Source organism: Poecilia formosa, unplaced genomic scaffold, assembly GCF_000485575.1.
Source record: "Poecilia formosa unplaced genomic scaffold, Poecilia_formosa-5.1.2 Scaffold214, whole genome shotgun sequence".
Taxonomy (NCBI): domain Eukaryota; kingdom Metazoa; phylum Chordata; class Actinopteri; order Cyprinodontiformes; family Poeciliidae; genus Poecilia; species Poecilia formosa.
This window is the reverse complement of record NW_006800153.1, coordinates 1,095,719-1,110,683: the sequence shown is the minus strand read 5'-3', so window position 1 is coordinate 1,110,683 and position 14,965 is coordinate 1,095,719. Positions and strand designations below refer to the sequence as shown.

The 14,965-nt window shown below is 39.7% G+C and overlaps 1 protein-coding gene across 1 annotated transcript; it reads right to left on the bottom strand.

The window, feature by feature from the left end:
- Positions 1-984: 984 nt before the first annotated feature.
- On the bottom strand, positions 985-2,450 carry LOC103148906 (histone H2A.Z). Its single transcript, XM_007567894.2, has 5 exons — positions 2,332-2,450; positions 1,969-2,046; positions 1,695-1,808; positions 1,491-1,620; positions 985-1,412 (listed from the first exon to the last, which is right to left on the bottom strand). Exons 1-5 carry the CDS (start codon positions 2,332-2,334, stop codon positions 1,351-1,353), a joined length of 387 nt encoding a protein of 128 aa, XP_007567956.1. The 5' UTR covers positions 2,335-2,450; the 3' UTR covers positions 985-1,350.
- Between the last annotated feature and the right edge of the window lie 12,515 nt (positions 2,451-14,965).

Sequence of the window (14,965 nt, the reverse complement as noted above, 5' to 3'; positions counted from 1 at the left end):
GGATACAGGATAGACTAGAACCAAAAACATCTAATTTTCTTGTAGAGTATAATGATTTCAAAACTAACTTCAGTGCAGTTTCATGGTTCCGTATCTGCCAAATCTTTTGTGCTTTTTGAAGACCAAGTGAACATTCAGATAACAGTCATTGTTACCTGGATGTTAATGACTGTTACCTCATTGTCAATACATGTACATGCTCTGTTCATGTATTGCACATGCCAAAGCAGTGCAATACATAAGTAGTTTCAAAGGTTTTGTGGAAAACTGATTTTTGAACATTTTCTCCAGCCCAATTTCATTTTGTAATTTGCTGCTACATATTTTATTACTTTTTCACAAATTAAAAGTATTCAGTATTTAGCTTTTGAACAATATACTTTAAGATTTTTAGATGAGCAAAAACAGTGCTTCTCTTGAATTTATGGTTTCTTCATCTCTACAAGTTGCAGGAAACTGGTCTTTGAAGAAAAAATTGGGTTTCATGGCGTAGCCCAGGGTTCAGCTCCATGAAGGTTGGTGTCCTGCAACTTTTAGATTAGGTTCTACGTCAACATACCAGAATTGGTTAGAACTTGACTGCATATGATAATTCAGGTAGGACCAGGATCCCTGGTAGAGACTATTGGACACTATCCAAGTTTGCTGAACTCCATGTCTCATTTACAAATACCGCTTCAACTTCAGATTGGTTTGTATTAACTGAAACATTCAAGTTAAATCCAGGGGGGTTATGGGCCAATTAATGGGCCTTAATTGCAGCTACAACAACAAGCAGCAATTAAGGCCAGTTCTTGGACTGGTAAAAGTAATACATTTCTCTCCATTATGTTCAAACGTACACAAATTTTAACCAAATGTGCACCATTTTCAAATGTACAGATGTTTTATTCATTTACATCAGCCTGCTTTATTCCATATGCACAGCTTCCATATTGAACCACAAACTTGTTTGCTTATTGAGCTCAGACTGTCCCAGGGGGAACTCTGGATTAAGGGAGCATTCCTGTTGCAAACTTTAATGGCAAGTATTTTGGAGGAGAAAAAAAAACAAAAAAACCTCAAGGCAAACAAAAGGAAAAACAGAACAAATGCCCAACAAGGGCTTTATTAAAACACCACTTTAAACATGGGAATGCCACACAGCATGGATAACTGCAGCACCAGGAAAACAAGGGAAAGAAAGCTTCTTTGAAGCCACTTGAGACAGAAAAAAAGGTAATAAAAACCCAGGTGAATAAATGCAAGATTAACCATAAAAATTTCTAAACATGTTTGGATCCAAGACATTTAACCACTTCAGATGCAGACTTCAATCCTGAGACGGCACACCATCCAGAGCTCCTCAGGTTATACAGTCTTCTGCTGGCCCTTCTTTCCAATTAGAGACTTGTGGATGTGTGGGATCACACCTGGCCAAGAAAAATCATTAGACAACAAAATAGTGTTTAAAAATGGTCCAATACCAAGGTGTATAAAAGCATCTTTACCTCCACCAGCAATTGTGGCCTTGATAAGAGAATCAAGCTCCTCATCTCCTCTGATGGCAAGCTGCAAGTGGCGTGGAGTGATTCGCTTCACTTTAAGGTCCTTTGATGCATTTCCTGCCAACTCCAAAACCTGGACAGAGTTGGGATGCTGTAATGGACACAAAGAACGACTCTTTAAACAAATTTTAAATTGTTTAACCATACCTCAGCAGTGAGGTATTCAAGAATAGCTGCGCTGTACACGGCTGCTGTGGCTCCCACTCTGCCATGGCTGGTGGTTCTGGACTTCAGGTGTCTGTGGATACGACCCACTGGGAACTGCGTGGAAAACGAAGGAAACAACCATTAAAAATCTGAGAAACAATACGGTTCAGGACGGCCGTCCCATCCGTCACAGCGGATGGGACGGCCGCCGATGGAGCAACCTTTGCGATGTGAATAGAGGAAAAGCTGTAGCAATGAATGAATGTGTTCAGACCTGCAGTCCTGCTCTCTGTGAGCGCGAAATAGCCTTTGTCTTGGTCTTTCCGGAGTCCTTCCCAGCCTTACCGCCAGCCTGGTTAACACAGAGAGCGGCCACAGTTTGCAACAGATCAGTGGACCAGCACCGCCAAGCACAGTTCAAATAAAAAAAAAGCGAGTTAACAAACGCTTTTATCTTTTAGATACCCGCTGCTTTTTCAAAGCTATCGGTTAGCACGCTAAGCTAGCAGCAGCTAACGGCTACATGCTAATGACAAAAAAAAAATTAAGAAAATATCCCTAAAATACAGCTTCTTTAAAAACAAAAATACATTATGTTGTCGCGGACATATTACCGAATACGAACAGCGATACATACCATTTTATATTTTTCTCAGATAGGACCTTACACCGCAGTACAAAATACAAATTTCCTTGCTATCGTCTTTAGCCGCTTCTGAAACAACTTGACCCGCTCGCCAACCGTTCCTCATTTATATACTCACTTTATCCGGGTTCCTTCCACTAGCCAATCACATATCACATGTATTCAGCCAATCAACAACACGTTCGTGGTAAAGTTGTGTGAATGTTTCCTATGGGTAATGTAGTACTTTTGTTTGAAGGCTCTTGTCTTCTGCTTCTCAACATAAAATATGAGAAGATCTTTTTAATGTAATGTTTAAAAATATTGGAAAACTTCGTAAAGAACAACTTGTCTCAACTTATACATAACATACAAAACATGTTTTACAGAACATGTTCATAAATGTGTTTTTTCTCCCCTTTGAGTCACTGTTACGTTTTTAACATCTCTGTGTCAAAAATAAATTCAGTTTGTCTCAGTTTGTGACATTTTGTTATTTTTTAGCATAAATAACCGAATGTATAATTATTGTTAACGCTGAACGATGCATCTGGTTTTTCCAACACATGACAGAATATAATCTTAAAATTTCAAAATGTTTTGGATTATTTTGCTATCTTTGGAGAACTGATTAGCATTCATTTCAATCAGCTTTTTTTCACATTATTAAGAGGATGTACTTCATACTTATGACCGCATGAGGTCAGTGTTGGTCTTTATTTGTTTTTAGCAAGGTGAACTATAGACCTTCAAACCTTTTATACAGTCTGAGATCAACATTAAGAGCTTATACTTAATAATAAACAACCTAGTGAGATGTTGCCATCTATGATAGTTATGTTGAATTAATCTGGTGTACCCAAACTGCACTGCTGTAAACATCACTCCTCCATTTATAACAATCATTTCATTAATTGCACACAAAGATAACATGTTTTAGTCTAGTCAATGCTTTCATTGTATTATTACATTCTTGTTTTGTATTTTTGTAGTGTTATATAGTTATTTAACACTGTGCAGTTGTAATTTGTGTATTTGCTGTTGCATTTGATTAATAATATTACTCTCATAGCTTCCACAGTGAACTGTAAAATCAGAGTTAAAGCTATCTTCTAAACTTTAACTACTCCTAAGCTAATAAATCACCTGAAGGTTGATAAAATAACAACAGGTCTTAAGTAAGTAAGTAAGTAAGTAAGTATTTTAAAGTCCATTCTTTTGACCTCTGGTGAGTGTGTTTTCAAGCCTATTGGGCAGAGGCCATCATAGCACCCCCCAAACCCCCAAAACTCAATGAAGATGTTAACACCCCACACCCTCTACACAAGACAGCGGTTGCCCATGTTACTCATATCAGAAACTGCCACTGCTATTGGGTGAAAGAGAGCAAACAGATAGTCACAGTAAACACTCAGTTTGTAGATGATGGTATCATCCAGTTTGGTGCTCGGCTGGTAGACAAGCTGCAGCTGATCCAATGAAGACCTCACCATGGGGCAAAGATGCTTGAGAATCAACCTCTTGAGGGTCTTCATCAGATACAAGTCAACCTTCATTGGCTGAGGCCCTTCAGATGTTTTCTCGCTACCATTGGTACCCTACTTCCTGTGTGGTACCTGGCACCACACCTCCTCATGGTTCAGGAGGGGCCTGAGCCTGAAGTTTCCCCACGAGTATTCACAGGATCTGCACTGCAGTTCAGGAGTCTGGATAGTATCATCTACAGGCTCCTGAGGTTGTAGTCACTTCGTATAGGCCAGTCATATAAAACCCCTAGGAAATCTATCAAAGTTTGTGGCTGTAATGTGCCTAAAATGTTAGATAATCCCAAATGAACAAAATAATTTTCTTTCTGCTCTTATTGCTTCAAGTTTATTATCAGCAGTAGCTGATTGAGGAACAGCTACTGTAAAAGTTAGAGATGCCAGTTTTATGTTGTGTTAATGTGTAACGGAGTAGAGTTAGACTATGTGTGTGTGGGAACTTGATAAGGCTGTATGTGTGTACATGTGTGCCTGAGACAACACACACAGCTGGTGGTAGGCTCATCTCCCCTCAGTCAAATACCATTCATTCTCAGGCTCACTCCCCTTTCAGCAGCCAGTCATTCACTCTCTCCTCTGACCTCTGCTGCCTGCTCACTCTCCTCTTCCTTCTGTCAGGCCTGGAGTCTTTGTTTATCACCCCATAGAGTTTCTGCATCCTGTTACTCAGCTTTAATGCTTGATTTTCAAAAGCTTCCCTCTCATCCATTTAGCTTTCCTTCCTCCTGCTGTGCAAACAGGACTTATACAACAGAGTCTTTACCAGAACTTTGGGGGAAGGTTGGAACCCACTGCAAACATGTGCCCAACTTAGGGCACATGGTTGTGAATAAGAAAGCCAGGATGCTCCACCTGTTGCAAAAGCAGCAGATACTCTGGTCTGGTCTGGACTCAAATGCAAAACACAGAGAGGTTCCAAATTCAAAGTTATTGGGACGTTTTGATACACCACGGTCAGAACACAAGGTCTTAGTTTAGAAAGACAGAGATATCTCAGTTGCCTCACTTCCACCAGCTCTCTCTCTCTCCCAGTACCTCTTTTTCAAGAGGTACTGGGAGAGCTGTTGTAGTTGTTATCTGCACTACAATATTATATAAAATGAAGATCCATCATCTTACATGCTTTTCCCTGGTGGGATCCTCAAGGGCTGGTGCCTATCTGCAGCGGTCTATCATTTCAGAATAGTGGCAGAAACGGGCTTCCATTCTCATCTGTGCTCAGTGCCACCTGGATGGTCACTGGAATCTCCGTCGCTCATTCTTACTAATCTCACTCACCTCTCCATGGTCCACACAAATAAGCACCATCTACAGCTTCTGGTTAAGTTCCATTCGTATTTCTGAAAGAACAAAATACTCTGAGCAGTAATTAAGCCAAAATGGTACAATAAGTATTTGCATTTTGCACCTAAGATATTAAAGCTTTGTCTGTAAATATGTTCTACCTTTGACTCAAGTAACATTTATAGCTTCATCTGGTTAAAATTACTGTAAAAATTAATCCAGTTAATCAAAAAAAAAAAAAATTCAACAGATCACTATTGGGTCAAGTAGAAAGGCCAGAGCTTTACAAATGATCAAGTATTCACTAAAACAATGCTATAAAAAACCTTCAATGAAAACCCTCTAGAATGTGCCATTTTTTTGTCCAGTTAATCAATTGTCAGAATAATCAATAATCATTAGATAATTAATTAAAATAATAATTGACTGCTGCCCTAATCATATCGCAAAGTTGCAGAGACTCCCATCACATTTAACAGATGAAGTCACTTTAAGAACCCTGATGACACACCTTAGTTTGAAGTCTCTTATTTTGAAATATGGTAACAGCTGCACATGATGCAGAAATATTTAGCGATGGCTAAATGCACTTCAGAGAGAGAGACATGGGTTAGCAGTATCTGATAGAAGAAAAACAAAAGCCTGGGATTGTTAAAACCAGAGGGCTCACAGGAAGAGGAAAAGGACAAAGCGCGTGAGAAGTTGTGATGTCACTCTGTATTGGTTTCACAAGAGGAAGCAAGCAGAAGTAGTCTTGGTGGGAAAATATTGCATGTGAAGTGTGGAGTATTTCCTCACTATGCAAAGAAGAGCAGGTAAATGTCCTTTGATTTAAAACATGTGCTGAAGACAAGAAGTTCTACAGTGATTCTTTATGAACACTAAAAGCCACCATGAGACCAGCAGTTCCCATAGCTGCTAATAATTTTAGCTGATGATATCATCCTAGAAGGATGTGGGTCAACTTAGAGGAGAAATATTCAGCCTCATTAGAATAAAGCTTAAAATGCTGCTTCTTCTCTCCACCCCCTTTCCATTCAGTTTCCTTCAGTGTTCACATGTACTAATGAACTATAAATACTTAAGTACAGTTAGACCATCACTTCTGTTTGTTTGTCTTATCATAAAGTGGTGGAAATAGAGAACCTGTGTGCTCTATCATATCCATAGGCCAGTGTGCTGGTTGTTGTGTGTCTGCTCTCTCCTTTTCCTCCTCGGCAAGGTGTGATGGGCAGGTGTAGCTTCCGGGTGGCATGCATTTCCCTCATCAAAAAGCAGTCCAGAGCATACCTGTCAAGTTTTGGACTTGAGAATACGGGAAATCTCGCTGTCCGGTGGTATTATCAGAGCAAGGGGGTGCACAATACAGGATGTTTATGGGAAAATACTAATACAGGAAGACAGTGGGAGAGGGAGGTAAAAATGGGAGACTTGACAGGTATGGTCCAGAGGACCCCAAAGCGCTTTAATGCTACACCACCAACTTCCTCATCAAAACTCACCATTTGCCTGGAGGAGATAAACTTATGGATGGAGCACAGCTTTCTCCAACACAACAGCTCCAAAGACAAAGCCATTCTAACGGGCACTTCTCATCAAACCATAACCTCCTTCTCTGGTTCCAGTATTCCACTTTCATCAGTAGTCACAAGTTTTGGTGTAAAAAGACGTTTGAATCTCATATCTAGACTTCCTTCTATTGCCTATGAAGCATTTCCATAATCCGTCCTATACTCTCCCTCTCAGACATAGAAAAACTGCTCCATGCCTTTGTCTCCTCCAGACCGGACTGCTGGAATACACTTTTCAGTGGGATTCCTACCAAGAGTCTGCAGATGATCCAATACATCCAACACTCTGCAGCTAGGATCCTGATGAGAGTACACAAACATGACCACATCACTTCCATCCTCCACTCTCTCCACTGGTTTCCCATTTCCACCAGGATTGAATTCAAGATTTCCCTCCTTACAAACCAATGAATCTATGGAAATCTTTAAAATCAGATAGAACTTTCCATAGGTTAATGTAGTCACTATGACAGAATTATGGATTAGTTTTGTTACTGAAAGTCAAATCCACCATGAGAGCCTCCATCTCCCACTGTCTGGTGCTGAGGTAGACCATGGTCACTGCTGCAGTGGGAGGACTGATTACCTGCTGTACCTGCCCTGTTTTGGACTTCATACAGGAACAGCTCACCAACTAATTTTAGCTAATGAAGTTGTCTTGAATTGGTCGTGATCACAGATAAATGTGCCATCCAATGCTTCCACATTCCACTTCTGCTCTGTGTCCTGATACTTTTAAGAGGCACTGAGTACCACCAGTAAGCCTGACATCATTATTGACAATATGTAAAGTTATTAAAATCAGGCAACCACATAAAAAGCCTGCACTTACTGATGTGGTGGTAAGAACAAAACATGGGAGAAGGGAAGGATATAAGCAGAGAGAAGGGGTTAAACAACTTTTAATTTTAAAAGTTAAAAGTATTAAAAATCCAACCCACCTCCCCCACATGCATGTGTGTGGGAAGGGCGGGGTGGATTTCAGTCTGAATGATTACCGTCCGGTGGCCCTGACTCCTGTAATTAGGAAGTGCTTTGAGAGACTAGATTTACAGCACATCAAAGATCATATGCTCCGAGACTACGACTCTCACCAGTTTACATATCATGCTAACAGACCCAAAGAGGACACCGTTGCTGTAGCTCTCCACTCAGCGCTGATCCACCTGAAGCAGCAGCAGAGTTACGTCCTCATTCTTTTTGTTGATTACAGTTCAGCCTTCAACACAATAATCCTGGACAGACTCGTCTCAAAACTGGTTACTCTCAGCCTTCCTCCTCTCATATGTGCCTGGGTAAAGGACGTCCTCACCAACCGACCCCAGACTGAGACTCAGTCCTCATCTCTCCTCTACCTGCACACTGAACATCGGCTAACCACAGGGCTGTGTACTGAGCCTTCTCCTGTATTGGCTCTACACCCAAGACTACAGTCCAGCCAACAATAACAACTGAATCAAGTTTGCTGATGACACCACAGCGGTCAGACTCATCTTACAGGGTGATGAGGCAGCCTACAGAGAGGAGGTCCTGAAGCTGGCGCCTTGGTGTTCAGAGAACAACCTCACTCTGAATACAAAAAAAACCCAAGAAGGTTTTTTTGTGGTTCTTTGCACCAAAGCTTCTTGCTCAGATCCAGCTCCTTTCTATATCAATGGCAGGAGTGTGGAGCGGGTCCTCACCTTCAGGTTTCTTGGCGTCTCTCATCTCTACCGACATCTTCTTGACTGATAACATCACAGCAGTCATCAAGAAGGCTCAGCAGTGGCTGCACTTCCAGAGAGTCCTCAGGAAGCACAAACTAAACTCCAAGCTGCCGTTGACCTTCTCTGCTCATACATGGAGATCCTGCTGACATAATGCATCACAGTATAGTACTGCAGCTGGACTGCTGCAGACATGATGAGGCTGCAGAGGATTGTAAAGGCTGCTTAGAGGATCGTTGACTGTCCTCTCCCCTCTCTAGTGGACATTTACCCCTCCCACTGCCTCAGCAAAGCGAAGGCCATCACCAAGGACAGAACCCACCTTGGCTTCAACCTGATTGACCTGCTGCCCTCTGGGAGGCGCTACAGGTGCATCAAAACAAAAACGGACAGACTCAAAAACAGCTTTTTCCCACAAGCAATTAAGACCGTAAACTCTCACATGTGCTTATTATATGGTAGTTATTCATGCATGTCTGTATATATAAATTTAACCATTTAAATATTATAAATATCACCATATTTATGTTTATAATGTAGATTTTTTTACATTGTTTGGACTGTTTTAGAGCTGGCTTTAATCTCATTGTACATGTGTGCAGTAAGAAACAATAAATTCTAATTCTAATGTACACACATGCAGACCCATGTCTGCATGTGTGTCTGCAGACATGGGTCCCATGGCTAGAGTACAACATGTACTCCAGCCAGCCAAGTACTACACATAATGGTTTCTTGCAGCTGGATGTCTAATCCCAGAAGAATTTAAAAGAAGGTCTAATGAGATACAGTGGTGGGAGGGAGGATCGGAGGGACAAGCATGTGTGTTGGTGTGTTTGAGCTCCTAATGGGGCCATTGGGGCTATATAAGTACAAAGTCAAGCCAACTATAAGAGGACGTGCTTGTTTTGGCTTAGGTATACACTGGTAATAATGATAATAAAGTATATTCTATTCTAATGGTTAGGATAGGCTAAGGGCCAGGGTTAGACTATAAAAATGACTGAAAGTCAATAAAAGATCAAATCACTAGTTAAATTGTATCTATGCAACACGAAAGATGAGAACTGATCATGGTTTGTGAACCAATGACCAATTTCTCAGTAGAATAATTTCATTACTTTCTGAATTAAGGGCAAAGGGGAGTGGTGAGTAGTAGTGTTAGGCATAAACCCAATATGGGACCCCAGTCTTACTCTAGAACCGAAAAGTTTTTTTCTTTTCCCTATTACTTCCAAACAACAAGTTAGCATGTAGATGTGTCTAATGACTGCTTCAGAAACTTGGTGACTCCAAGTCGTCACTATGTGCTGCAGTTCTCTAACAGTTGGCTTTGGAGATGTTTTTACCTCCATCACCATCCTGCTCAAAGTGCGTGGTGTCATGATAAATATGGCTCCTCATGCAGAGGGTTCAGTAGCTGAAATAAATTAAAGTCATGGACCAATTAAAAGTTCCAATTGGAACTTCTAATTCCAGTTAGAAGTTAGAATTAGAAGTTGGAACTTGGAATTAGAAGTTCCAACTTGAAGTTCTTGCTTCTGATTCTAGAAGTTAGAATTCTAATTTTTAACTTAAAAATGTAAATTATAAAAGAAAGTTTTGGATAGGTTTATCTTTTGGAGGTGTCATTAACTGTACTACTGGTAATGGTAAAAACAATTCTTCATTGGGTTGAGATTTTTCCCCACTCCATAGTCATTGAAATAAATTTTTTCATACATTTATCCACATGTGGATATTTGCATTTACAGCAGGTGCATGTTATGGTGGCTGCAGTCTACAAACTGGGTGTATTAATGTGAAGAATTCTAATGCTGGACGGTAAGGGAACTGACTTTCTGGAGCTTTATCAACATTTGGATTCTTTAAAGAGACCAGAGATCCCATAGTGTAAACGGATTTTAGCAGATTACTTGAAAACAACTTTATAAACAAATAAAATGTTTGTTTAAACACGTCATAAATTTTAGGAAACAAAAATCATCATTACATGTCATTTGTAAAGCCCTGACTTTCATAAAGCGACGGAAATGGTTGTGATGGTTACTATGAGGAGCTTTAGAAGGCGGGTTCAGAAAGCGTCTGCGTATGTGCGTATGTATGCGCGCGGTGTAGTCATCTGCTCCTAATAAGACGAGTATAAACCTCAAGGCAACCATGGGAGACAATGCAGCCTTCCCGACGCTACTTTTGCACTGAAGCGCTACTTCACGTGTGTGTGTTCAGCCGCATCTGAAAACACTGGACACAGACTTCCCACTGCTGCCTTATAATGGACACATCTCCAGAATATGCTTCCCGCTCTGTTCATAACATTAAAGTGATTCAAAAACAAATCCGTAGCAGAATTACCGTAGAGAAATCAGCACAACCAGCAGAAGACCCGCCCACAATTATGTCAGTAAGAAACATTCTTTGCAGCCACGCCCACCCTCTTCGAACCCTCGCTCAGGCTGCACCCTTTCTAAACACAATAAAACCAGCCAAACTGAGGCAGTTAGTTTCCGTTCTGACTTATCAAAATAATAATTGAAATCAAGAAGCTTTTATTAATTTCCTATTTCTTGAGAATGGGAAGTTTATGTATTCATTGGACAAAGAAAGTACACCCTCCGTGTAAAGTTGATCTCTTCTTCTCGTTAGAAATTTTATCTAGGTGTACAAAAACACTCTCCACATATGCAGATGCTTTCTCATCCCACACTATCATTATTTATTAAACACAGAAGAGACCAAAATGAAAAAGCAGTTAGAGAAAAACTAAACACCTCATGATTTAGTCTGCCCTTTACAAACACTCTGGCTCCTATTAAGATTTTGTCAGTCTCTGATCACCTTTTGACTATATTTTAGAATAGAATAGAATAGAATAGAATAGAATAGAATAGAATAGAATAGGCACCCTGACCAGATCATTTATATGGAAAGTCAAAGAAATGGCAAGATGCACTTACTCTGTAAATAAATTTTCTATCCAAAAATGACTACAATGAGCAATTTTATATTGAGGACAATGACAAAATATTCTGGATTTATTTTTCTTGTTTTAATCTAAGAAAACGGATTTCTCAGTTTTCACTGTTGAAACTGAGAAATCTGAAATGGCCAATGTACTCTCAGTCATGTGTTTGCAGCATAATTAGGCTAATAATTAGGATTTGGCAACTCCAAATTCAAATTTGGAGTTGCCAAATTGGAATTTGGCATCTCCAAAACCTCAACTTGTGCCAAAAGTCTACACAACCTGGTAGAAAAGTGATCACATTTTCATAAATTCTGGTAAATGTTTGTAAAAGAAGTCTTTCTTTAACATAATCTAAGCAAAACACAATTTTCATGTGTAGTTACGATCCTACATGTGCATAAACATTTTTCTTTTAAGTTTCAATACTTCAATTGTCACATTTAAGATCCTGGGTAAAAGTGATCGCTAAGGAGTTGCCATATAACACATATTGAACTTTATGGCTATTATACCCAGGGTATAAACTATTTTGTTATTACTTCTGATTATTTCTATCTGTAAATCAGTGACACACATAGTAATATACACCATCTATCTATGAATATGTCCTGCATTGTCAACAGTAATTAGTGCCACAACAAATGGGAACTTGAATAGCTTTCTGACTTACAACTCATCTAACTCGTGTGTGACATCAAATAACACCAAGAATTCTGAGACAAATCAAAAGGTGATGAATTAGCATGTTCACACAAGGTGAAGCTCACAACCTCAACATCCATATCTGGTAACCATATCACTGCATCTTAACAGTCCATGTCTGATCCATGTCTACATGGTCCTGGCTTCTATTCATCTTCTGACTGTTATACACATATCATTGGGGCAGGCACATCTGTTCCTGTTAACCAGTTAATATGAGTTTGGGTTACATACAGGGAGCAAACTATGCATAACCGTCTCTATTCAGGGAACTTTAATAACCTTAGACCTTTAAGAAAGCATTATCTACCACCCACAACTAATGTTAACGGTTCACCTGTCACACTCAATATGGCTCTTTTAAATGTTCGCTCTCTTTTAAATAAATCTTTTATTATAAATGATTTGATTTTAGATGCTAAACTGGATTACTTGTTTTAACAGAAACCTGGTTGGGCACAGATGCACCAGTTGTGGTCACTGAGGCCTCTCCACCAGGTTTGAAATTTTCTTTCTATGCTCGCGAAGTGGCAGAAAAGGTGGTGGTCCTGCTTCAATTCACTGGGTGCTAAAGAAATTTCATTTGCGCAGGGCCCTTCTTTTGAGGATCATGCCTTTATTTTTAACAACTAGCAAATACTTTGTGTTACTGTCTAAAGAACACCTGGACAAGCTGCTGATTTTATTACTGATTTTTTTGAGTTTGAATCTTGTATTCATGCTAAATGTAATATGATTATTGTGACTGGTGATTTTAATCTACATGTTGATAATCCATCTGACTCTGACTAAACAGTTTCTAGAAACGTTAAAATGTATGGGTTTTATTTAGCTTGTCAACCAGCCTACTCACAACTGGGAGCACCCCTTTGACCTCGTTATTACCTGTGGTCTGGCCTCCGGTGTGTCCTCTGTTGTTGACCTGACTGTGTCTGATCATCACTGTGTGTTTTTTAATGTCACTGATTTGGTTCAGTGTGAGACCACGATTTGAACTGTTAGAAGGCGCCATCTTACCTCTGAAGTGATTGATAATTTTATTATGGGTGTTACCCAAAATTTCCCTGTTATTTTAGCTGCTTCTTGTGACTCAATAGTCAGTCAGTTTTTCAACAAACTGAAATCTAACCTGGACCATGTAGCTCTGTTAGTTTCAAAAAAAAGTTTTTAATAAATAACTATGCCCATGGGAAATGAAGATATAAAGAAACTCAAAAGAAATTGCAGGAAAGCAGGGAGGATGTGGAGGAAAAACAAATTGACAATTGACTACCAAGTAATGCGCGAAGAGCTTAACATACACTGCCTTGCAAAAGTATTTGGCCCCCTTGAACTTTTCAACCTTTTGCCGCTTTTCAGGCTTCAAACATTAAGATCTCAAATTGTTATTATTTTGTGAAGAATCAACAACAAGTGGGACACAATCCTGAGTTTGAACAAAAATGTATTGGATATTTTAAACTGTTTTAACAAATAAAAAAACTGCAAAATGGGCTGTGCAATATTATTTGGCCTCCTTGCGTTAATACTTTGTAGTGCCACCTTTTGCTGTGATTACAGCTGCAAGTCACTTAGGGTATGTCTCTATCAAATAAATACAGATAATTTTGCACATCGAGAGACTGAAATTCTTGCCCATCCATCGTCACAAACAGTTCGAGCTCAGTGAGGTTGGATGGAGGGCGTTTGTGAACAGCAGTTTTCAGCTCCTTCCACAGAAGGAAGGAGCTGAACCAGGTCTGAAGCCAAGTCCAGACCTGGCTTCAGGTCTGGACTTTGACTTGGCCATTCTAACACCATTTATTTGTGAACCATTCCATTGTAGATTTTGCTTTATGTTTAGGATCACTGTCTTGGAAGATAAATCTTCATCCCACACTGTAAAAAAAGTCAGAAAATTTACGGTAAAAGATGGTAAAATACCAACAGTTTCTGACCATAATATCCAAAACATTTTGTTATCGTAGAAAATACATGGAGTTACCGTAAGTCAACACTGGAAAAAAAATATCCGCAAATTTACGGTAGAAAATTGTCAAATACCAACAGTTACTGACCATAGTATCCAAAACATTTTGTTACCGTAGAAAATACATGGAATTACCGTAAGTCAACACTGCAAAAAAAAATTTAAAAAAATCTGTAAATCTATGGTAAAAAATGGTAAAATACCAACAGTTAATATCCAAAGCATTATACTACCATAGAAATACGAGAAATTATCATAACTCAATAAACATATATCCTAAGTAATTTTGACAGTATTGTATATTGTACTATTGCCACCAGTTAATTACCCTAAACATAACAGTACTAATCGACCAAAATTACAAATTTTGCTGATATTTATATCTACAATGTTATACCGTAAACCAGACTGCAAAAGTAATTTTTACAAAGAATAGAATGCTTGTGTGATATATATATATATATATAAAAATAAAAAAATTCCCTTCTCACCCTCTGCGGGTGGTCTCTTTTCATCCTCTGAGCTCGGGTCCTCTACCAGAGGCCTGGGAGCTTGAGGGTTCTGCGCAGTATCTTGGCTGTGCCTAGAACTGCACATTTCTGGACTGAGATGTCTGATGTTGTTCCTGGGAGCTGTTTGAGCCACTGCTCCAGTTTGGGGGTGACTGCCCCGAGGGCCCCGATGACCACAGGCACCACTGTGGTCTTCACCTTCCAGGCCTTCTCCAGTTCCTCTCTGAGGCCCTGGCATTTCTCCAGTTTCTCATGCTCCTTTTTCCTGATGTTGTGGTCACTTGGTCTTGCTACCTCCACCCCACCGGCTTTCCTCTGTTCTTTATCCCCCACCACAATGTCCGGTTGGTTCTCCCTTACCATCTTGTCTGTCTAGATCTGGAAGTCCCA

Bases quoted from the DNA above. Each gene is read 5' to 3' on its own strand.
- LOC103148906 (XM_007567894.2), bottom strand. The intron at 1,809-1,968 runs GTCTGAACACAT...TTTTCCACGCAG, and splicing joins CACAGAGAGCAGGACTGCAG to TTCCCAGTGGGTCGTATCCA. The intron at 1,413-1,490 runs GTAAAGATGCTT...TTTCTTGGCCAG, and splicing joins GGCCACAATTGCTGGTGGAG to GTGTGATCCCACACATCCAC.